Source organism: Ostrea edulis, chromosome 5, assembly GCF_947568905.1.
Source record: "Ostrea edulis chromosome 5, xbOstEdul1.1, whole genome shotgun sequence".
Taxonomy (NCBI): Eukaryota; Metazoa; Mollusca; class Bivalvia; order Ostreida; family Ostreidae; genus Ostrea; species Ostrea edulis.
The window spans coordinates 22,135,772-22,161,132 of record NC_079168.1 but is presented as its reverse complement, the minus strand read 5'-3'; the positions used below and the strand labels follow the sequence as shown (position 1 = coordinate 22,161,132).

Sequence of the window (25,361 nt, the reverse complement as noted above, 5' to 3'; positions counted from 1 at the left end):
TGCAATAGGTCACCTGAGTGACTTATGTGAACTAAAAACGATAAAACATACTCAAATGCTTAGTAGCTATATTTATCAATTTAAAATCAGTTTGTTAAGTTTTACATTTTTACAACATCCACATATCAGCATGATTTCTTATTAAACTGTCAAAATGTAATTTTATGACATGAAGTTTTATGGATTTATACATAAAATGTCCACTTTCATAAAGTAATAAAATATGACAAAATAAATAAAGGTTATCTTTCCATAGTAGGTAACAATACTAATACATAATCATTGCGAACCGAGTTTAAATCGTTAATGAACTACAATTTCTAGTGCAATATCTGGTATATTTCAATCTGTATCACTTGTAACTATCTAGTCCTCGTCGAATTCATCTTCCTCATCTGGGTCATCATCTGGATCCTTAACATCATCTGCATGAGGTGTAGGTACAGAAAGATCAATAGTTTTGTTTCCTGAAAGAAAATGTTTAACATATTCATGAGGTGTAAGTACAGGATCAATAGTTTTGTTTCTTGAAACAACGGCACAGAAAAAAATGTACATGTATTTTTATGGATAAATCGGTTAAAATCATAACATATGTTTTTTTTTAAAACAAGCATTCTGAGAGTATTGCATAAGCAATACATGTAGCCTACCAACGCCCCCATTAATTGACGGATGTGATTTTAAAGAATGTACATTTAATGTAGTTTAACCTTGAACTGTGACCTAAGATATTGGTATCAAGTATCCACTTAGTTTAATGTTTTGTTGTTTATACCGTCGACACATGTAGTTTTTACCAGAGATGAAATAATCTTATTCATAGACATATAACTTTTAGATTCAATTCATAAACAAGTAGAATATATCCTAAATTCCTAAATGCCATATAGTAAATTTGAGTTTCACAACTATAATTATAAAAATAAGCAAATTTTTTTTTCCGGAATTCCGCCATCGTGCCGCTTGCTTAATATCGATGCAGTTCAAAAATCATCAAATGTTTGCGACAAATACATGTACGTGGAAGAAATAATCGTGCATATGCAACATAAACCAATACACCGGTATAACATTCATTTCTGCATTTTAATGATTTATAAGGCTTCTGAACCCTGTTCGTATTACTACTTATTATCAACTGTCGAATACAGTACCCACGATCTCCGTTGGATTGCAGGAATACAGTACATAGAGTACTGCCGCCTGTCAACCGATCAGACTTCGCTCACAGACTATAGAAAAATACTCGCGTGATTAATTAACAGATATGATATACCTTTTCATTGACATGTTCCTTTCGCGATTAATGAGCTTCTAAAATGTTAAATATTTACACAATCAGGGACCGAGCTTCGCCGACTGCCTCTATTCATATGACTTGCGTCAACAGCCTTTCTATCGGAACACGATCATAATGGTAACAATATAAGAATTAATTTCATTCACACCTGTCGATCAAACTTTACGAAATTCATGTTTGATCTGTAGTTTGCCACTCTGAAACTCGCACGGTAAGTTTCCAATGAATCCTCGCAAGCATGACGGAGAAAAGTCTGGAAAACCAATGGGACAAAACGACTGACAGACAGAGGAACGCACTGTATAGATGGAGAAGAAACGTATAGTCTCCTTCGGTTTCACAAACCGGTAGGGGACTAATAAACTCCATTCGACGCCTGACTGTGTATATCCACTTAATGAAAGTGGACTGATTGACATCTCTTACTGACCTGTTCCCTTATATAATTCTGGACATGTTGCCAGATCTACATCACAACCCAATCCTTTTAGCGACAGATGGTTCACATGTACTGGGGAAAATCGAAGTGAATAAAAGGACTTGAGGTCTCCACAATAATCTGTTAAACTGTTTTCCTAAAACAAATACATCATCAATATTATCTCATATTTTAATTCACCAACTGTACTAAAAGGAAAAGTAATGATCATTGATGTAATTGATGACGAAGTATTTAAAAAATAAGATATACAAAATGGTGGAATTTTTTAACTTACAGATCCGTCGTGTTTGTACGACGCCACACATTGCATGGTTTTTATATCCCAAACTCGAATGGCGTTTTCCTCTCGTAGCCTGCTGTGCGTTATGAAATATTTCCCTCCTCTTTTCAAAGGCGGTATCGTCACAGGAACAACATGGCCACCCAAACGATGTAAAATGATACCTTATAAGTGTGGATAAAAATACTGTGACTATAAAAGTTAAACAAGTTTCCTGATGGAATGTAACCTACTTTGCAGATCACCAGGGATATTATCATACAAATATATTAAAGGACGAACAACTCATTAATCCAAAGTCTGCTGGTCTTAAACCAAATGGATCTCCAACAGGAGACACTACCTAATTCCATTTTACATATAGATTCTCAAATGAGATCTTGAACCTATTCCTCATATAAGCATTGACAATCTAGGTTTTCGTCCTTTTCATGCATTTTAGAAAGTCAAATGAAATGAATGTATTCAGATTTTGGCTGGTGGTGCAGTGTATGCACTCATATAAATGTACTAAATGTATCTTTCAAGCTGACGCGTTGGTAGCCAAATTAACAAGCAATCAAAATAACGATTTCTTGAAAAACAAAATCAAATACACATGTACAAAAACAACTTAACGGAATCCGATGATCTCCTTGAATTTTGGTGTTCATTTAAAAGAAATGGTGCCAAACTGGTTTTAAAATCGTTGTCATCTCGCACAAGAATTGAAGTTTGAAAAAAAAACTAACACAAGATCAAATTTGAAAATAAAGAATCTAAAATATTTTGGATAAATTTATTTATTACATTTTAAGGGACCCTTATTGCTTTTTTCCCCATAGGATATTTTGCCTCTTCTCCTGAATTTATTTGTAAACCACCAATTACGCGTTTCTTAGACGCCTTAACCATCACTCACCTTTCTCAGAATCCCAAATTCTGATCAGATTATCAAGATAAGACGTCACAAAGCCCCAGTCCTCAATACATCTTGCGTTTGGAACAGCGAATCTTTTCGCTTCGTGGGTCAGCGACTCTGGATAACCATTATCGGTAAGCTTGACACCGACTGTAAACAAGGGTAACATATAATGGTAATATTATAACAGCCTTACAATTCCCCTACAAAACCCCACAAATTTAAGGCTTTATAGACAACTAAGTCTTTCTATTTCATAAAAAGATATAAATTCAAATACGATTCAAATAATCTGACTCCGATATTTACAGTTACATACAAAGCGACGCATTTTCTCAACTTCACTTTAATTAAAATAAAACGTTAATGAAAATTATATTTCTTTTTTATTTCAACGTTTTCATTTCAGAAAACATAGCGCAGCTTTGGACAAACGACTATTTTCTATCACCTGTTACTTCATATATCTAATTACTGGTACACCAATCTATGGAATAAGTATAAAGTTTATATCCAAGCCTGTACTCGGTGTTTTCTCAAACAAAACCGATGTGGAAAATTTACATTTTATGCCAATATAGTAACAAAACATCCTGTTTATGATGTCATATTTTCAGCTCTACGTCATTTTGATCAAATTGGAAGTAACTATTGAGTTGCATCCGATTTCTTGCATGGAGACTATTCAATCGTGATTGACGATTGGGTGCTGAAATGGAACCCTAATCATACTGAAGATTCATTTAAATTCGTGGGGGCCAATTTTCGTGGATTTCTGAATTTTTACGGGTTCGTGGGGACGCAATTTCGTGGATTTATATATTTGTAAGAAAGATAACCCTGGAACGTCTTTATTCGTTGAGAATGTAAATTCGTGGGTGAGGGGTACCCACGAATTGCACGAAAAATTGAGCCACCACGAATTCTAATGAATCCACAATACATACTACAGTCCTTTTATTTTCAATAATGAAAATACTTGCTACTTCTGTATGTTAAAATGTTTTAATCAAGCTACTGTGTTTAAAGATACTTTTGCTTCATATTCATCCTTAAACATTGAATTTCTGACTTCACAATACTCAATATTTGTTGTTTCAGATTATGTCAATCTGAGTGTACTAAACTCCCGACTTTGAGCACTTTATGTAGTTTTCATATCTTGAATTAACAAATCTGATTGGGAGAAAATTGTGTACCTCTACAAAAACAATACTTGTGTTTTCTAATGGTGGTAGCCAGTGGACATGACTTGATTTTATTTGTGTTTTCAAGGGTCCATGTACATGTATACCTTTTTTTTTTTTTATTGTACCTGTTCCTCATTATTACCTTTTTCTTTACACAGTAGAGATACTCTTAAACAATTACAGTTAAACTGCATACCAGAGCCATTTTTGTTAAATCAACACGAAGTTCAATGCATAACACATAAAATATATACCTTTGCCTTCCCTAATTTTGTACAGCTGAAATGACCAGCCACCGTCCATTACAAAATTTGGAAAGAACAGTGCCATGTTTCCAGAGGAAGTAACATGTACGAATTCATACAGCTTTAGGCATTTGAAGTCAGTTTCTCCAATCACAGCCAATAATTTGCTGTTTACAGTGTCCAGAACGTAAAACCTATGGGCGGTGCTGTGAGCAATGACGATGGAACCATCATGACAAGCCTACAATCACAGGACATCAAAAATAGAAGCATAATTACGATCTGTTGAAATAAGATTTTCAAGAAGGATTAAGACACGTGAGAGTTGTAATACAGTACTGTTAATCCTGTCAATCTGTAGTCGTCCTCGGATGTACATCTGACTATTGATTTTGTTCTTCCACTACTGATATCGTATATTTTGAAGTGTTTTCTCCCCTTCGTCACCGTAACGAGTTCTGAAATTCAATATACACGTCAGTTTGAGATATAACCGTCAGCATTGGTACTTTTATCAGACTCAGCACTCTACTCCGTATACATTTGAATGTGCCTATGATTATTTTCGCGAGATAGTCATTTGAACTTTCTATCAAATTACACCCTTCTTACCTATCTTAATTTCAATTTTATACTTGTCGATTTGAATTGAACTAACTACGAGAATGATATCGAAAAAGATATTGATTTACAGTATAAGCAATAATCTTCTTCCATTACATGTACCATATCAAAGTACTCAATCTTTTTTTTTTTAAGAATTTTAAATGTTCTAAAAATTCATATCTGTACCTCCTCTTTCTTTCAAGATAGCAATTTCCAGGTATCCATATGGTGTGAATGGAATGTGTTGAAACATTTTCCCCTGGAAACTTCTCTTCACCTCCATTTTGTCTACATCAAGAACTTTAAGTTTCCGGTCTGATGAACATAATATAACTTCCCTGTCATTCAAAACGTCGAATAATCGCGGTTTTTCATCCTAGAACAAAGTATTCATAGTCATCAAAATCGTTATTTTTATTTTATGAAATATATTTTACAACATCCACTAAATTTGATTACAGATTTATCAAGTTTTAAAATATGTTGAAAATGAAATTGAGAACATTGAATTTACACTGACAGTGGATGTACATGAATACTATTTTGACCACATTCTACTATTATGGCCACTTTCAATATGATAAACATGAAAGGTGAAGATAACGAACAGTGATCAATCTCATAACGCCTAGAAACAATAAAACAGAGAGTTGGGCAAACACGGACCCCTGGACACACCAGAAGTGGGATCAGGTGCCTTGGAGGAGTAAGCATTCCCTGTCGACCGGTCACACCCGCCGTGAGCCCTGTATCTTAATCAGGTAAACGGAGTTATCCGTAGTTAAAATCAGTATAAGATTTCTGCTTACAATGCCACAGTTAATCATAAGAAAATTCACCAAAACTCCAGTTTAATGTCCAGGACACAGGGCAATAAAAGGCATGGCAGTTGTTTCTGATCTTACCAATTGACATTTTCTGATCAAATCTCTGGTTGCCAAATCAATGGAAACAACTGCATAATCCTCATTCTGTCCCTTTAACTGAGCAAGCCCCAGTAAATATCGTGGATTGGACACAGAATTGTAATCACTGAAACAAAGAATGAAAAAAAAAAACCCCAATTATTTACAACATCACGTTCATTTAGAACATACAATCCTTTCAGACCTCCAACTTTATCACTATAAACCCTTTACACTAAAGGTTACTGTCTATAGTAGATAGGTGTTCCAGTTGCAATGATAATATTTCTATCACTTGCACACTGCAAAAGGCATATGAATAAGACATGTCGAAATCTGCATTGTTCAGATAAGATTTTGAAAATGCATGAAGGTATGAACTGTGACGCGTCATGAAACTGAAGGCGTTGCAATCCATAGCCTCTGTATTTTCAAAAATGAATGCATTTTTACATTCTTTATATCTACATTGTACTTTCAAATATGTTGGAATTTAAAACCATAGATTTTTATCGATGTACTGCCGATTGTTTTGTGGAAAATGCGCCAGTTTCCGAATCAGCCAGAATTTTATCGGAACTTCTCTTTATATGTATACATAACGAATTTACAACCTGGATTTTCAAACGTGCATATGGCATATCTAGTTTAAAGAGAGAGAGAGAGAGAGAGAGAGAGAGAGAGAGAGAGAGAGAGACTTACTACATATGAGCTAGATTTGGAACTTTGGTTTGGGTGACATTTTTCATTTTCTTGGTAAGATCCCATACTCTCACGATCGGATCATTGGAAATTGTCACCATGGTTTTCCAATCTGTAGACGCTAAACCAAGAACGTAACCAGGATGCAGGAATGTCTGTCAACGTGTCACATAACATATATATATATATATATATATATATATATATATATATATATACTGTAAATTCTGTAACATACCAAATTCACGAAAATTGTTTCCAAATATAAAGAGATTAATACAAATCTGTAATTTCATGATCAGAAACGCCAATCCGTCATATTTATCTTTGTTATATGAATCATCACCAGGTACAGGTATAAAATGTATTGAAAGAGTCACATGATTGACAATTGCTGTTGTTTATGTTTGAGGTATATACCCGTTTAAACTGTTCCTTTGCTAGGTCCCATACACAAATACCCTGGGCCACTTGATAGAATAGTTCCGTGCCGTCAGGGGAGAGAAGAAACTGTCCTAGAGTGAAGTCTCCTCGGTCACCTGTGATGAATTCAATAAAAACGTTCTTTATGTACATTGCATATAATAAGTAACATCTTTTATATACAAGAATGATTCAGATAGAGAATTGGCTACATTTCCACATTATTGGCCTTCAACTCGATATTTAGATATATTGACGACGCTACATCTATGAACAATAGTCATTTTTATCCATATATCGATTCGATATATCCCAGTGAACTTGAAATAAAAGACAATACAGTCTTTCATATCTGCTTCACATCTAGATATTGTATTGAACATAGATGTTAACGGAAAACTAAGAACGCAGCTTTATGATAAACGGGCTTCAGCTTCTCCAACGTCAACTTTCCATATTTGTGTGGCAAATATTCTATTAATACCTGCATATGGTGTTTATATCTCTCAATTGATTTGATACGCAAGATCTTGCTCTGCGTATAACAATTTTTTAAAATTGAGACAGACTACTCACACATAAGTATATGTCCCGTTTAAATTCAGCATTTCGCAAATTCTATGGTCGTTATAATGATCTAACTTGCAAATACAAGCTATCATTGGGTCGATTGCTGATTGACATGTTTTATACAAATTATCAGACCATTCTTTATACACTGAAATAGCTGTACTCAATTGATATATATGCAATTTCCAAGAGTTCTTATAATAATACATTAAGGGTTGAATTGTAAATGTGCCAAATTTCATTTCATGAGATCAATTTGGATCGTCCTAAAGATAACTCTCGGGTATTTTTAACAGATCCTCGGATAATATAAGTAAATTAAAATTAAAAAGTAACTTGATAGAGAACATTAAGCTAGGAAACATGCTTCAAAACATTTATGTAGATGCTTTTTATGCAGATGAAAGGCGAAGACAACGAACAGTGATCAATCTCATAACTCCAGTAAGCAATACAAAATAGATAGTTGGGCAAACACTGACCCCTGGACACACTAGATGTGGGATCAGGTGCCTAGGAAGAGTAAGCATCCCCAGATGTAAAATTACAGATCTTAAGTGTTTCTGGTAATTGAATAAACGTTTCACAACCATTCCTCACGATTAATTAAATACTAGGCTTTTTGACATCACAGACAGCTGCTTTATCTATAAAAATCGAACACGTAAATATTCATATCTTGTGATAAGTCTTTCAAAATTACTTTGTTAAACACCACTTTAATTCTACACACAAGTACTCTGAAGTTGAAGCTTGAGTTTCTCTTTGACAACATCTATGTGGTCTTGGGAAATCAAGTTTTCCAACAGTCTGTTGGAATTCCTTTGGGCACGAATAGTGCTCCTTTATATATATTCGTTATAGCCAAGTGAACTGGAAATAAAAGACACCAAATCTGCTTCATAATTGGATATCTATTGAACATAGATGTTAACAGCAAAGTTCAGCTCAACTTTATGACAAACGGGATGACTTAATCTTCTCCATCATCTACTTCGCATGGTGTTAATGTATTTAAACTGATTCGATAAGCAAAAGGATGTTCTGCGTATGATCATTTTTTGAATCGAGGCTAGCTACTGACAAATAAGTTGATGTTACAGAGACTTCAACAGTCTCGGCTGAAGTAAGTTTTTTGCAATGTTAATTATCATCTCATTTGGAAATAAAATCTGTCGTTAGGTAGAATGTTGCCGTACGTGTTTTATACTAATTGTTAGGTGGTTCTTTGCATACTGATTTTGACTACGGATTTCTCCGTTTACCTAATCAAGATAGAGGGCTCATGGTGGATGTGGCCGGACGACAGGGGATGTTTCTTCCTCCTTGGAAACTGATCTAGTCTCTGGTGTGTCCAGGGGTCCGAGTTTGTCTTTCTCTTAATCGAATTCTTTATTGGATTTGTGAGATTGATCACTGTTCGTTGTCTTCACTCTTAATAGGTAATGATGAAAGGTGAAAATAACGAACAGTGATCAATCTCATAACTCATATAAACAATACAAATTAGAGAGTTGTACAAACTATTTTGTATTGCTTATAGGAGTTATGAGATTGATCACTGTTCGTTATCTTCACCTTGCGTGGAATACATGTAATGTAGGATCCTAATTTATTAACTACACCAATATGAAATGCAAGTATTTACATAAAAGGGAAATATGATTTTTCATTAGGCTGTCATAACCGGACTTTGACGTATACCCCTATCAACAACAACAACAAAAACCTGTCTCCTGCCACCTGTAAACAAAAATTGGATCAGTTATCGTTTAGTAAGCTCTGGTAGCCGGTTTTGATATTCCATCTATTAAGTATCAATGCTTGTAATATTTCAACCCTGATTTACATTTAAGGTCCAGTAAATATTATTATTCATAACTTGAGACATTTCACAAGCATTAATCGATGCAATTGAATGAACATTGAAAACGTAACTGTAATAATGCACGCATTCTTATCGATGACAATAATGCTTCAGTTTCTAACTTGACGATTAAAGTAATAAATTATCAACAGAAAACAACGGAAATTTAGTTTAGCTATATAATAAAGAAGTTATTGAGCGTATATTGGTAAATATCGGTACTCGTTGGGTTTGAAAAATTCGTTAACAAGTTTGCAAAATTTTCAAATTCTACTCGGCCAATATTCACTAACAAGAGTTCAGTAACCCTACACTATCAAAACTTTTATTTCTGCTATACAACTGTTAAATATGTGTTTCATTATTAAGGTCTCAAACATAAATGAAGTTTAATAATATTAGCAAGTTTCAACTACAAATTCATGGACTCATTATAATCTGCGTGTATATGAAAATCTTTTAAAAATCACAAAAAACCAAAAACCTACCCCAATAATTACTGGGGCGGATTTAATAAATTTTAGCAAGACTTGATACCAGCAATATGTAGCTTTACCTTTAATTAATCTATCCTCCTTCATGGTAGATGTGTCGAGGATCCGGATGTCATTATTGAACCGGATAGAGAAGATGATATGTCTTTCATTCGGCATTATGGCCAATGACTTAATGATATGCCGTCTATTGACCTCGTCTGGATAGGGAACGTCATACAGTGAAACCTTTCTTGTCATCAAATCAAAGACTATGAACTTCTCTCGTGGTTCTACTGTAGCTGCCACTAAGGACTTGGAACCTGTAAACCCCAGAGATATATATTTGATAATCGGATATTTTATGACATTCTTACACAAATATTACTGTTTGGTTAAATAATGTCAAAATATTTAAACGTTTTCAGTTGACAAATTCGCTTTAATGTGTATCAAAAATTTCGGCTAAACCATCCCGTAGAATAAAAACAAAAATACTCACCAACTGCGACACCCGTCTCGCTAAATCGGACTCCTTCCGGACACGTGATTGTATCAGTCTTCTTGCCAGACTGAGCGTCATAACACTCTATGGTATTATTTTGGAAAACAAGGAAGATATCTCGTCCCTTACTCGCTGGACAGAAAAGAACCCTTTCACTTGCGGTAGGTATCGTGTAAACCACTTCCCCAGTTTCTCTGAGAGCCACAAATTTATGGTAGAGATGGACTAAGATTATGTTGTCGTTAGATATGAAGAAAATTCTGATGGCTCTTTGAGCGATGTTTTCAATCGATTTTATAAGTTTTCCATTTTTGACATCCCAAAGTCTAATGCTACTATCCGGATGCTTTGCACCTACAAAACATTTACGTGAGGTTAATATATCATAGGGGTTTACAATTCTTTTCTCTTTATACATGTATAAATGATCATACTTATATAAGAGATATACATATATATTTCCAGAGTATGTAATCGCTACCGTTCCTATTTGTAGTAAGTGACAATGTTGAAAGATGGTACATTGCAATGAAAAAGGTATTTTCTATCAACTTACACGTAACGGCAGTACAACCATCTTGTTTCATATCTACGGCTATCAACTCCGTAGCGTGACCCGACAGAGAGAAAACCAAAGAGCCCCCCGGCTTCATCAGTGTACTGTAGTGGGTCAGTAAGTAGCTGAATGGGTAGTCTTTTATCTGGGACAGGAACGAGGCAGCAGTCTGTGTTTGACAGCGTAAAAATGCAAGGATATTCAATGTACAAATAAGAAATTTCTGTAGAAGAAATCAGAAACCATTCGATGGATATATGGTCATTCTCAAAGGCATTATAAAATCATTGTCAAGTTGAACCATTCAGACAATATTTCTAATTAAGTTTTAAAATGTTGTAGCGTCTACGTGAGTTGAAATACATACATTATATCTCCCTGTATGACCGTGCTAACATCAGCATTGATAACAGTATAACTACAATATGCAACAAGGCAGGGTAGCTTCAATTCCTATAGTAGATATTGCTAGTAGATGGCTTCAAGTTACCTTTTCTGTTGATAACCTGTCAGTTAATTGTGGAACAAGCTGCATTTTATCAAAGATCAGCGCATGCTCTGACAATTGTAGAGTGTCTCTTATAAGGCTGATGTCTTTGTCATTTGCTTCCTCTGTAGCAAGAGTGTAGTCCGACAATAGGTTACTACCAAAATGTAAGTCATTCATTATAAATGTAAAAACAACTTAATCGGTCTAAATCTCGACACTGATACCATGCTGTTTGAAACAGAAAATGTTGTACCTGCAAGAAGTAGCTAGAAGTTTGCAGAACATGAATTTGAAGTTGCATAAGCACTCCTTTTTGGCAAGCTCCATCTGATGTGCCTTGACTCTGTGATATGGTAGGTTATTTAATTTGCGTAGATTAAATTTACTACCAAACATTAGAGGCTGCGCTGAAACAAAGCGGTCCTCCTCCAGAGTTTTCTCGGACTTGTCCTTGCAGGTTTTTTTATTCCCTTCAATTAACATAACGTTGTTCTCTATATAATCATATCACTCCGCCTCTTATATGCAAATTCTCCATTTATAAATATGAAAAATTACATTAAATTTTAATAGTTAAGGAAATTATTCGTAGCGAAAATTACACCTAAGACAGGTATATATTTGGAACATATAATTTCATGTCCTCAAAGGAGGTTTTGACTTCATGGACAAAACTTGATTAACACATGGAATTTATAAATAAACGGAGGAGAAAATGGATTGGGACAATACCGTTGGACCACTTTCCACTGAAGAAGTCAGCTAGTGTCTCATGTAAAATCTGCGTGTTCTGGCAGTAGCGCTCTATGGCAGCCTGTACAAACTGTCTGTGATACCAGTAGATTACGGTCAGCCCATCAGCACCTCGCTCAACTGCAAATATTTACTGCATCTGATTATCGCATAATATACATGATATACATGTATATTTATATAATGTAATGTAAATTGAAAGTATGTGTAATACATTGTAATATGTGGATTTGGAAGTTGTCAGCATACCTACATTTACCAACAAAATTTAATACTGATGGAATTTAGAAAGTTACCAATGTATTCTCTCAAATCTGCCTTTAGTCTAAGGAGTAGTAAAGGCGGAAGACGACGAAGGGGAGGCGTCCAGTACGTATATACGTCATTAAGTACGTCATCATCACAAGCTAAAATGTCCTCCATTTCACCTTCAGAGAGGCCACTTTTTGCTGTTAATTAGAGTAATAAAAATTCAAGTATTCGAAAATTACCATTAATCAAAATATTTGATTTTGAGTTTTCCCCTTGCATTCAAATTCATTCTTGCATTCCAACTTAACCCTGGATACTACAATTTATGTTGAAATTGTATGAATTAACATGAAAAATTGAAAACTCCACAACTCCCTAACAAATTGGAATGGAATTGGCCTATCATTGATTTGCATCGTAGAGCTAGCATATGATATTGATATTTTTGGTTTGTACTGGGTTTATAGATAAATAAATAAATGTTTATTCGGTATATACATACATACATAGATACCAAGGATAACCCATGAAAGCTCGAAAGCTTATTTCCAATGGGGTCCTTTGATGCACGGATGTTTGCGCTAGGGGGTCATTTATGTGGGAGGAAACCGGAGTACCCGGAGGAAACCCACGTGTCCGAGCGGGCGACCGCCATACCCTCTCACATACAACCACTGCCGATCACGGGGATCGAACTCGGGTCGCAACGGTGAGAAGTGAGAGCGCTACCTCTGCGCTACCCGGGCACCCTAATTTTAATTCAATTTAAGTTTAATTCAAGTTACCTGCTGTCATGTAACCAAGTGCTCTGGATACAAACAATTCACCATGCATTCTTTCTAACCGGAAAAAGAGGCGATTGATGCTAGCACGTATTGTCATTTGAAGCCTGGTGGAGTCCCGCGTTGCAAAAGATGTCCATTTGCAGGCTTCATCGAAAGATAACTTCAAATTGAGAGGAAGAGGGCACTGGTCAAATGATCGGAACAGCAACTCTTTCTGGAATTCCGTTAGTGTCCGGTTTTTTTCTTTCAACCAAGAGTCAACAATGCATTTTACATCACCTTCCGGTAGTTTCTCTACTGCAATGTAATTTTTTGATGACCGGTATAAGAACCTAATAGCAGGAAAACATTCATATTTCTCATCTTCAAGAGTTGATACGATGAATTTGACATGTTTTGGAATATTGGTTGGCATCCATCCAAGCTGACGACCTTGATGAGCTGGATCTAGCTGATCCATTGAATCTAACAAGATAATGAGCTCTTTGTCTTTTGTCGGTAGGTCTTGCAAACATCTTTGAAACTCATATACAAGCTCTTTGGGGTCCTGCAATAAAAGATTATGACAATACGAAATAAAATTGATACATAATCTTTGCTAGCCAACTGTTACAGACACAGTACTTTCCTTACTCGTTGTATTTCGTGATGTTAAGAAGACGCGATAGGGATTGTTTATGTGAAATAAAATTTCACCTCCTTATAGGTGAAAAGTGAAGATAACGAACAGACTGTGTTTTGAAACTATATTCATGTATATTTCCAACCCTTTTTTTGTATGGATATTTAATAATGTTTTTTTTTTGTTTCATATCATTTATAGAATACCATAGTATGATATCTTTATCTAACATGAACAACTGGAGCATATGTACCTTTAAGATATAGGCAATGCAAATAGCTTTTACTTTATGCAATGATAAAAACAAGTTTACAATAAGATGATGAGAGGCAATTACGAACAGAAGGGGTCTAGTTATAACATGCAAATCTAAGAGTGGAAAATTATCGGTTTATCATTATAGAAGTATGTCCATCGTTCTTAATATTGTTTACTTAGTTTGTTCCTTGCCGAGAATGAAAATAAAAATGCAACTTATATTGATATTTCTACAAAAAGCGAAAGCTTTGTGAGGAGGGTAACGTATCAGAATTCTGTGGCTTGCGAAGATGGGTAAAACATGTATATGACAATTATTTTCAAAATATTGCAATTGTGACTTACCTCTGACGTCACTGAGGTGTCGCCGTACACGTTTTTGATCTGATGGCAAATGCTTTTCAGCAAAGAATTGATATTTGAACTTCTAGGAGTAGTCCCAATAAATCTGGAAGAGAAGAAATACGTAATGCAGAAGCAACCATATGAAATCGGGAATTTCAAATGAAAAAGAATTTGGTAGCGCGAAGTACCTAATTACAACCACAGTGTCCTGTGCTGTAGAGCCCGTCATCATGGCTGTCTGGGCCATAATGGACGTCTTACCGGAGCCGGATTCGCCATGCACTACCAAAGGCACATCGGCACCGAAATGTAGGTATTGTTCTATTTTCTGCAAACACCACTCAATGTTATTATCAGAGAAGCATTAAACTTTGTGTCCAACCACATGTTCAAAATGTTTGCAAGATCACTTAATTTAATTCATAACCTTAGAATAGTATTACCTTCATATCATCAACACGGCCATGAAAATTTTGCGATTTCGAATGAGCAAATCTGAGATGTTGTAGACATTCTTCAAATAGAACATCATTTTTGCCTTGTTCTCTTTCCTGAATACCTTTCTCAATTAGTTGACAAACATGCTTCTCAAAGTCTGCGGTCATTTTTTTCAAGTATGCCATGTGCTGACCATTATCTGGATCAATACCTTAGGTTGGAACAAGGAAATTATTTCAGATGATAATATTCAACTCGCTTGGAATGTAATTACACATATTCTTTCTTATCCTGTGCTAACTATGTTCGATTTTAAAATCACCTTTATCTGTCCAGTCAATATCATACGTGCAAATGTTTTCAGATGAGAGAATCTTTGGAATTTTCTTCTCCTTTAGATCAGCGATCATGGCCTTAGACTTCTTAATTTTCTCTGGCGTTCCCAGGCATTCTTTAATAAGAACATATCAGAAAAAAAAAACAACATTTCAGCAAGAATTCTACATATAACATCAGAAAAAATTACATTTTAGCAAGGATTCTACATATAAGATGAAAATCGTAAGTAAAGACGTGTACTTTTATAAAAAGAATTAATTGACAAAGACAATGATAGTATAGTCCACTACACCTGTAAACCTTGATACAAGTTTGGAAGGTTCGGCTTGTTCGATTCCTCGTATGTTTCGTTTGAACCATAAACAATGTTTGTTTGGGTTTGTTGTATCCAATAGTCCCGCTTTAAGTTCCTTTTCAGTAACTGAAAATGTGAAGATAACGAACAGTGATCAATCTCAAAACTCCTATAAGGAATTCAAAATAGAGAGTTGGGCAAACACAGACCCATGGATATACCTGAGTGGGATAAAGCATCACCTGTCGACCAGTCAATCCGTAGTCAGAATCAGTGTGCCAAGAACGGCTTAACAATTGGTATGAAACACGTCAGACAGCATTTGAACAAATGACTGATTGTATAGGATAACTAAATCCTTTTCAGAAACTGAGTAATATTGTCATTGAATATCAATGGTGAAAATAAATATACGCTAAGATAATGAAGTTAAAGTTTAGGCAAATCATATATATACTTAGAATGTTCGTTCTTTTAAAATTCTTTGCTTACCGGATATGACGTATTTCTCCGCCCCCTTTTCTCCTAGCGCTTTTACAGCAGCTGCATATAGCACACCTTGCATGGCATCATTATCCTCCCACCATTTGGACTTGGCCGCTAATTTTTTTTCAATTTCTGGTGACAGGAAATCTGGTAAGTTTTGGCTTATAGATTGTAGAACATAAACCGTGGGTACAGAGTTATCGTCCCTGATGTACCATCTAGTTAAGAAAACAAACGAATATATCAATAACGAAAATTACTGTAGTAAACTACTGTTAAATATAGTTTTGTTATTAAGGAAAAAACCCAAATTATCGACTTTTTGATACTGTCAACCAGATTTATATTTAAAACGTATTAATTCGGTCAATACAAGTAATCAAACAAATCAGCAAATCTAGATCAATGATTTCAACGCAAACCATCAAAGTTCCAAAGTTTTATTGTCCAATATAAAGTCGAATTACATGTACATATATAAAACGTTTTACTAAAGATTCAATAGTCTTTACATACACAAAAATACCGTTTAATTTTTTTCTATAATATATTTAGATATCAAAGTTTTTACTGGAGTCAATAATAGATTTTACTATTGTTTGCTATTTCATAACTGTGTTTTGGATTCTTTGCCCATGAAAATAATTTCGTAAGATAATGTCATAAGAAATAAACTTACTTTTCTAACAGTGCAATGCTACTCTTGTCTCTGACACATTTCAAAAGTTTCTCGAACTCCGATGCTTCTATTTCTCGTGGCAGTGAGCAATATCCGTATTTGTGTGACAGCAAAGTCTGGAAATGATTTCAAAATCTAGATTAATTCCGCAAAATTGTGAACATTTTTACAACGAGACTACATCAATGAAAACGAGCAGTGATCAATCTCATAATTCTTACCAAAGAATACAAAATTTAGTGTAGGGCAAACAAGGACCCCTGAACACCTCAGAGGTGGCATAAGGTGCCTAGGATTATTATCATAATATGTGTATTCTTTTATGATTCGGGGAAATATGTTCTATGTACTAAACTCGGGGACAATAGCTGTAGAAAATATTCTTAGTGACCACAAAGACAAAGACCTGATCCCACCTCTGGTGCGTCCAGGGGTCCATGTTTGCCCAACTATCTCTATTTTGTATTGCTTATAGGAGTTATGAGATTGATCACTGTTCATTATCTTCGCCTTTCACACATCAAATCTTTAAATCACGTTCATTCCAAGTCTGTCAAATGAGTATAAAGTGATACAAAAATGCGGATTTTGAAACACACTTGTATGTAAAACCAAATGGAACACATGTATAAATGCGAAAAAAAGTTCCTTCTAAATCAAACTAACATGGTTCTTTCACCTCTAAACACAATGTATCTATTCAGTATACATGTACAATACATGCATCATATATCAAACTGTTTGTGTCATTACAACGAATGCGACTGTACCAACCAAATGGCTTCAATCTGATATTGGCACATGCAATAAATGTTAAAGTCCCCATGATATAGAACGGTTTCTCGAGATGTTTGAGGGTCAATAGTACAATATAGCGCACGCCAGCTATGATTGTTATTTGAAGCAATAACTGGCTTAAGGACATAAAATATCTAGTTGAAAATTCAATGGAAAAACTACACCCCAAAATCGAAATCCTTCTATTGGTGCATTTGATGTATTAATGACCGATTTACCTTGTTGTTTTATCAAATAATAGAAAATCCCACGTAAACATAACAAACTCCTACTTCATTTGATGCGTCCAAACTCTTGAGTATCCCATAACCTTAAATGATGTAAAAAAATAAATAAATCAAAACTTGAAATATCTCTAGTGGTTTCTGCTTTCATTTTAAATCTAAAAAACATATGCATTTCTTCAATCCAGCTTATATCCCTCTAAGTACACATGCTAAGAATTGGTTTACTGGTCTTAAAACACAGCCCACGTGTACATGTACAAAAGTCCATATGTTCCGCATGTTCATTAGTCCAATACACTGCTTGCTGTGTATGAAACTCGGTTAGAGTTGCATCTGTGCAAATATTTTAGATTGAATTCTCCTACATTTGCAATTTCCTGGAAATATGTTTTTGAATCGAAATACACAATTTATATATGGAATTATCGAAGGGGTATGTCATTATTATCATTTTTTTTGTGTGTACATAAATGGACACAGATAAATATTGACAAAAAATGTGAAAATGACTTGCCAAGACAAAATGTGGGTACTATCAATTTGCACAACTCTATTTACTTCGATAAACCCAACTGTTGCTTCATATATAAAAATCTTTGCTAGCATGCCCTCTAGTAATGCTTCATAAATAAGTTAAAAGCATCAGTTTCTCTCTTGGATTCATTTATAACTGTTCTACTTCTTGGGGAATCTGGCATTGTTCTCCTTAATCAAATGAACCAACATCAAATTTGAGCCATTGGGTTGGTGTATTTGAATTCTATGTGACATGGCAAACACTACATATTTAGAGGTAAAAAATGAGAACCATTTCATTTTGACGTCAAGGCGGAACCAAAGATGAGATGACTATGACCATGAGTTATTTCACCATGACGTATTATGTAAGAGAAGAAAACAAAAAAGACATGTTCAGAAACGACCATACACTGTAGGTACAGAGGACACCAGCTGAGTGGATATTTCACAGGTGAAAAATAAAAGGTCAGATACTAGTAAGTCTTGTGTTACGAAATATTGATAAATTCGTAATGTCTCTAGCAAAGCAGAGAGAAAGTGAAGTGAGGTTGTACCCAGGGCAAGGCTAGACCTTATTGTGTGTATCAATATTTATTTACTCTGTGCTTATTTCGTGTACTTACCACGAAGAACGGACCTGTAGACATGTCTCGGCATTTGGTGAGCTCCTTTAAACACAGCTCTGTTCCCATATGGTCATCTGTGGACTCATCCCTGACCCCCCACCTCATGTCTACTACCTGGAAGTCGTACCCTCGGGCCTGACAGAACAACTTTATCCGGGGGAACGTCTTCTCTAGAAGCATGTTCCGTTCCAGCATCGTGTCTAGAATGATCAGAATTACATGTAATGATGAATTTCTGGGTCTCCACATTTGATTTGAGTATTAGCATATTTAAACTAGACAAATGACAACTTAAAAAGACTTGTTCTACAACCAAGCATTCTCGTGTATGATACTACCTGTGAATGTGCTGCTTGTGAACACGCGGACTACTTTAGACGTATGAGGTAGTGGTTTGGTGACATCACCAAGTAAAACAAAATGAGTGGATGATTGGGAGTGTTTGTGATTGTCTCTTGAATCCACATTCTGTGACTTTGTGGCAAACTTATTTTCCTCTAGATATTGTTTGATCTGGCTATAAAGATTGTCTAATTCAGGTTTATTGGATAAAGCCAATTTCACTTTTTCCTTGGACTCTTGCTGTGGACGTCCTTTTGAATTTCTTTCTGTAGTTTTCGTTTGTGAAGATCCCAATGAAGTTCTGGAGGGTTTTGCAGCTTTGCTGGCCTCGGAGAAATTTATCCGAGATTTTAGCAGTGTTTTGGGTTTGTCACCTGTGGCATTTGGTGCTTTTGAAGCAGCACATACTTTGTGAGATTCTGACTTTGCTGCAGGTTGATTGCTTGACTTCGTTGTCTTTGAGCTGAAAATATATTTTCTTAAATTTTAAAATATAAGTATAGATTTATTGTCTTTTCTTTTCAACATTTTCAAACAAAATTTCTTATTACCTCACTGAGATAAAATGTATTGAGCTTTTTGATTTAAGTGTTCCAAGTCTGTCGTGTGTTTGGAAACTTTTTCAACTTGTAAAGAATTCACTGATATAATTCAACTAAACACTTAGCACAAGGGAATTCAAATATATTCATAAGAAAGAATACGATCCCGCCAAAGGTTAGATACTGGGTATTGATGAAACAGATATTGAAATAAGTGTCTAAAACTCTTCTCAAGAACCGCTTTTCAAGAAAGCCCATCTTGGAACTTTCACGAAATTTCCTTACAAATTTAAAGATTTAACTTTTTTAAAACCATGACTTTTTGAACCAGGGCGTGACCACAACAGTGGTGTTAAGCTACATGTATACGTCGAAATATAATTCACTTTAATGAGAAACTTGTACATAAATCTTCAAAAGAACCACAGGGGCACAGTTAATCAGAATAAATTGAAAACACCCTTGTGTACATGTACATGAATCGAATCAAATTCCCAGGATTAGAAAAGGATAATGGCCGCCATGCAGTAGTGACCCACATCAGTGTATAGGTAGTTTTTGGGAGTTGAACTATGTTCAATCTCCCTGGGTCATCACGCACTTTTCTGCGCAGTAATTTGTATTGATTTGTATAGTGGTCGTCAGCGGGGGTTCTGTGTCAGCTGATTTACTCCTAGGTAAATCAACATAAACTTTTATAAACATCCGCCATTAAATAATCCATGTAACTTTTCTGAATTAATCTAATTTTGATAATTGATATGTAAATAAATGCAATGATATTGTATTCAAATCAATTTGAATACAAGATTTCGATCAAATTGATACTGATAGACATAGAAAAATAAAAGATAAGGTTGAAAATTGTCGTTTGTAGCGCAGCGTCACCTATAAACATTGACAGGGAAACGAACGACAACTGCACACAAGCCCTATTGACACCATGGTGCGAAATATCGAATATGGTGCGAAACCTCAGAAAATTTACAAGAAATAACTCTACAACATTGTGTATGTGTATATATATATATATATATTTTTTAATGTGATATAAAAAATGCTTACATGTTACATGTAGATTGAATTAAAACACGTCATTCCCAGTCAACAACTTTCGATTGGGATCGGAATACGAAATAAAATTTCTTATATCCGGTGGCAAAGTGAAACTGCTTCATGCTTCAAGTTATTGAATTACGTAGTAATTGCACGTTACACATTAGAGAACTGTTCATTTTAATAAAGAAAGTCACAAAATAGATACAAAATGAGTGTACCATATTCATTACTGTTAACGAGCTTTCGTCGACTATAATCTCGAAATGGCGTGTTTCGCTGCGCTTGATGACGGTAAGGTCCACATTTTCTACGTGAGTAGTGTGATATTTGTTTATGAATTTTTTGCGCATACATGGTATGTCTCGGCTAGGAATAATGGAAACTTTCTCACCTATGTATGTAAAGACATATTAATCTCTATTTTTAAAAATGTAGAACACTTTTATCAAATGACAATGTTTGAAAACGCTTAGAGCCCTGATGTCAGAATTTCCTTTTCCAAGACATCAATATGTCAAATTCATTATCCTTTTTGAATAGTATGTACCATATTTTATACCAGTTATCCATTTTGAATTCCCTATTACAATGGGATTTTGCTGCACTCTGTAATGTTTGAGTGGATGTCATGAGTGTGTGTCAAACAGAAATTTTAAGAGCATGGGATAAGGTGCTGCCATGTATTACTTCACTATCAAAGTTTAACCCAGTTGCCACAATGTTGAATTTATGCTGCAAAAAGGATTGGAAATTGCTCTGGTCAAAACACATTGTTTATTTGTCTACAGATGAAAGAGACATGAGGATTCTCCCTCACAAACTGAAAAAAAAAATAGTTATAGATCTTGTACATGTATAGTTTATTAATCACTATAGATTTCCAGCATCACAAGTCTGATTCCACTATATGCTTTCCATACTGTCAGGTTCATTCACCCCCTGTTTGAGCCACAGTATAATATCCCAAATACCTTGGCAACAAATAACATTATTTGACTAGTGTTTCATTTTTAGCGGAGTTGCGATGAAGTCGAACTCGGCTTATGATCTGATGAAGTGCCTTTGGGCGGGCAGGCGGGCACGCATCAACATTTCATTTCCGCACCATAGCTCTTGAGCAAATTATAGGATCTCATTCAAACTTAGATGGATTGTCACCCTCAGTAAGATGAGGAAGCCTATCGATTCTGGGGTCACTAGGTCAAAGGTCAAGGTCACTGGCTATAAATAGACTGAAATTTGGAGAAAATTTTGTTTTCCACACCATAGCTCTTGAACGAATTATAGGATCTCAATCAAACTTAGATCGATTAAGTAAGACAAGAAGCCTATCGATTTCGGGGTCACAAGGTCAAAGTCACAGTGGTTATAAATAGACTGAAATTTGGAGAAAATTTTGTTTTCTGCACTATAATTTTTTAACAAATGATAGGATCTCAATTAAACTTAGATGGATTATCGCCCTTGATGAGACAATGAAGCCTATTGATTTTGGTCAAGGGTTAAAGGTCAAGGTCACAAAGGATTTAAGTCGGCTGAAATTTATGTACGCAAAATTTTGCTCCCTGCTTGATAATTCCTGAAAACTTTTCTGCCGGTTCCCTCTATGCCCATTCCTTGCGCAACTTGGCTTGTGCATTTCCGATGCCCGACAATTTTTAATTTTTTTGCATTTCATTTATTTTGAGTTATTATACAATTATTTACCATTCCATTGATCCTCTACAGGACTGTAGTATACTCAGGTCACAGTTTAGCATATTGGACTACCTTTTCAAGTAATGAATCCTTAGAATTAGCTATAACTAGGATTAAACTTGAATGTATATATACAGGGGGAAAACTTCTTCATAACTGCAAGGCATTGATAACCATATTGATTTGAAAGTTTGGGCCATAATATGTGGTCACATTTTTCATGAGAATATAAAGGGGTGAAATTCTAGAAAACAACAACACGACTTCAGTTACTCGAGGAGCGTTGTGGCCCATGGGCCTTCCATTATCCATGTTTGCTGTTGTAACGCTTTGAAAAACAACAACAGTTGATTTGTATCTAAAATCATGATAATATTCAGTCATTTATCCCCCTACCCTTCCAGTACTATCTTTTCTAACTGAATTTCCACAATGTTCAACTCCCACGAGTACTTTAAGTACTTTGATTTAAAGATCTTAAGTTACTCTTACGGGTAAAATATGGCGAATCATATCCAGGCATTAGACACATTCTTTAATGTCATCCATTGAAATACTAGGACACACTAAAACATGTTGTGCAGAATCAAGCTTGTTCAAAGTTAAAGCATTACCCCGGGTAATGACGTGGCCAAAATGAGGCTTTCTAGATTTAAATATAGGTCATACAGTTCACTTTCGCATGTCAGCAATGTAGCCCATGGACCTCTTCAAGTTTTATAATCAACAAAATTCTTATTTGATAAAAGTATGAGTTCACCATAATCGTTAATAAACGTTACTAATGAAGGATTCTTGCGATACACCATTACCGTTTAATATTTGCATGACATGGCAGCCCTACTATTTAAAAATCAATCGGAATTTCCTCTGTAGTATATGATTGTTTACGTATAGCGTTGTCTTGGTTACGAGATAACAAATGAGAGTTCCACACCGTACATCATATAAAAGCTTTCGGTTACGTAATTGCTTTCGATCAGTGGAACTTGTCGTGTCCATTATATGTGCATTACACAATGAGCACGTGTCTTAACATTAAATCGATGAAAAATATAATACTAGACTTACCTGCTCACAGCTCCGAAGTTCCGTGTTTTCTTCATGGTTATTATGAAAAATTGATTTTCATATGTACATCATTACTTAGACGGGGTGGGATTGGCAAAAACAATGGCGATTGTTAAACACGACGATGTTATTGACAATTTTAAAAAGCCGACAGAAATTTAAATGCCTCAATGATTTCAGTTTAAATGTATAGTATACGGGTAGATGTGATATTTATACACTATGTATGGTGTAACATATCAGACAAAAATAAATCAGTAGCCTTCGATAAAGCATCCACTTTTAAATACTGACAATATACTTCTACTAATCTGGTGATCTAAACCTAATATTTACAGTTACTGCATGAATCTTTTCTCTTATAATTCTTTTGATTGATTTATTGCATGCTGTTTTTAAAAACGTTTTTCACTAATATGGATCTGCTGTTGAAGAGCTGTAAACTTTCGGCCTATGCTCGGCGCTTCCGTCCTTTGAGCAGGAAGGGATCTTTATCGTGCCACACCTGCTGTGACTTGGGACCTCGGGTTTTACACTCTCATTTAGTCGTCTCTTACGACAAGCAAGGGGTACTGAAGACTTATTCTAACCCGGATCACCGCGGGACTATTTCTTTTGAAATTGGCATTGCTTTCACTTAGGCAAGGAATACATATTTGTTACAAACTAGTGTAACAAGTCAGGTCCGGTTTTTTAGTTACCACTGTCTGGGTAATTATGACCAAATATGGAGTGTCGTCAAGATCAAAGGTTGCATTTATTTATCTGTTCCATTCAAATTAACGAAATGGTCGACGATAATATGATATTCAGGTGCAGATCCAGGAATTGCGGTTACGGGGGGGCGTCACTTTATGAGGCCTGGGGGCGAAACCCCCGGAAGCTCCTGGATTTTACAGATTTTATAGGGCTTGAAATATATCTCCTATTTAGTCTTTTGTACTATTTTTTATCATTTTTTTATGAGGTGAAATTAATAGAATGACGCAAATTTTAAGGGTTTCTGGAATAAATTAAGTTCTCCCAATAAAGTAATTCAAGAAATCAATAGATTTTGTCATTTATTTCTCCAGGAGTGGACGAAATTATTGCTTCTTACACTGTTTAGTACATTTTTCTAAACAAGATACCACGATTTACCTTACGTTTGAAAATTTTGAAATCCGCCACTGATATTTCTAGTTTATATCTTTAAAAAATACGCAAGACACAGTAACTATTGTATATTGTAGTCTGTTGATTACCTAAGATTCTGTTGAAGGTAGAGAGCTCGGCAAAATTCATTGTACCCTATTTCTGACAAACGCTATAAAACAATATGCTCTCCCATTCAGTAACTGAAAGATTTCAACTATCAATACTGCAGTGCTGCTGGTATATAGACACACATTAACATGTCTTACCAATCCGGTCAATGATAGCTCATTACACTAAAATTTTATTTAATGGCTCGTTAAAACACCTCTTATGATATATGATTTCACCATCGAAAGAGTGATACAAGCTCTCAATTATTTTATATTATTTTTTGGTGATTTTCTAAGGAATGATACAAAATGTGTTTAGTTTGCAAATAAGAGACTCTTGAGTCCAAATTTCGTTGTGATTTGATGTATGATATGAATATCTAATAAAACATGCCTGTAAGATTCAGATATAAACGTTCTAATATTTTTTAGAAAAAAATATTTATGAAAATTGAAAACGTTATTTGTTAAACAGCTGTATGGTCCGAATTACAATATTTTTTACCATCTCGTAAAAACGCT

The 25,361-nt window shown here is 35.0% G+C and overlaps 1 protein-coding gene across 1 annotated transcript; it reads right to left on the bottom strand.

The window, feature by feature from the left end:
- Positions 1-51: 51 nt before the first annotated feature.
- Positions 52-23,779, bottom strand: LOC125652155 (NACHT domain- and WD repeat-containing protein 1-like). Its single transcript, XM_048881145.2, has 28 exons — positions 23,593-23,779; positions 19,219-19,685; positions 18,878-19,080; positions 16,711-16,826; positions 16,038-16,249; positions 15,543-15,671; positions 15,234-15,362; positions 14,917-15,122; positions 14,662-14,801; positions 14,474-14,576; positions 13,249-13,795; positions 12,508-12,660; positions 12,191-12,331; positions 11,712-11,928; positions 11,459-11,612; positions 10,969-11,137; positions 10,410-10,766; positions 9,991-10,230; positions 6,995-7,113; positions 6,575-6,729; positions 5,873-5,999; positions 5,154-5,343; positions 4,701-4,819; positions 4,371-4,602; positions 2,927-3,076; positions 2,020-2,189; positions 1,734-1,878; positions 52-467 (listed from the first exon to the last, which is right to left on the bottom strand). The coding sequence occupies exons 1-28, from the start codon at positions 23,625-23,627 to the stop codon at positions 367-369; spliced, it is 5,226 nt and encodes a 1,741-aa protein (XP_048737102.2). The 5' UTR covers positions 23,628-23,779; the 3' UTR covers positions 52-366.
- Positions 23,780-25,361: the final 1,582 nt, after the last annotated feature.

Bases quoted from the DNA above. Each gene is read 5' to 3' on its own strand.
- LOC125652155 (XM_048881145.2), bottom strand. From the start codon at position 23,627: ATGAAGAAAACACGGAACTTCGGAGCTGTGAGCAG. The intron at 19,686-23,592 runs GTAAGTCTAGTA...ATATATTTTCAG, and splicing joins AACTTCGGAGCTGTGAGCAG to CTCAAAGACAACGAAGTCAA. The intron at 15,672-16,037 runs GTAAGCAAAGAA...TCACATTTTCAG, and splicing joins GGAGAAATACGTCATATCCG to TTACTGAAAAGGAACTTAAA.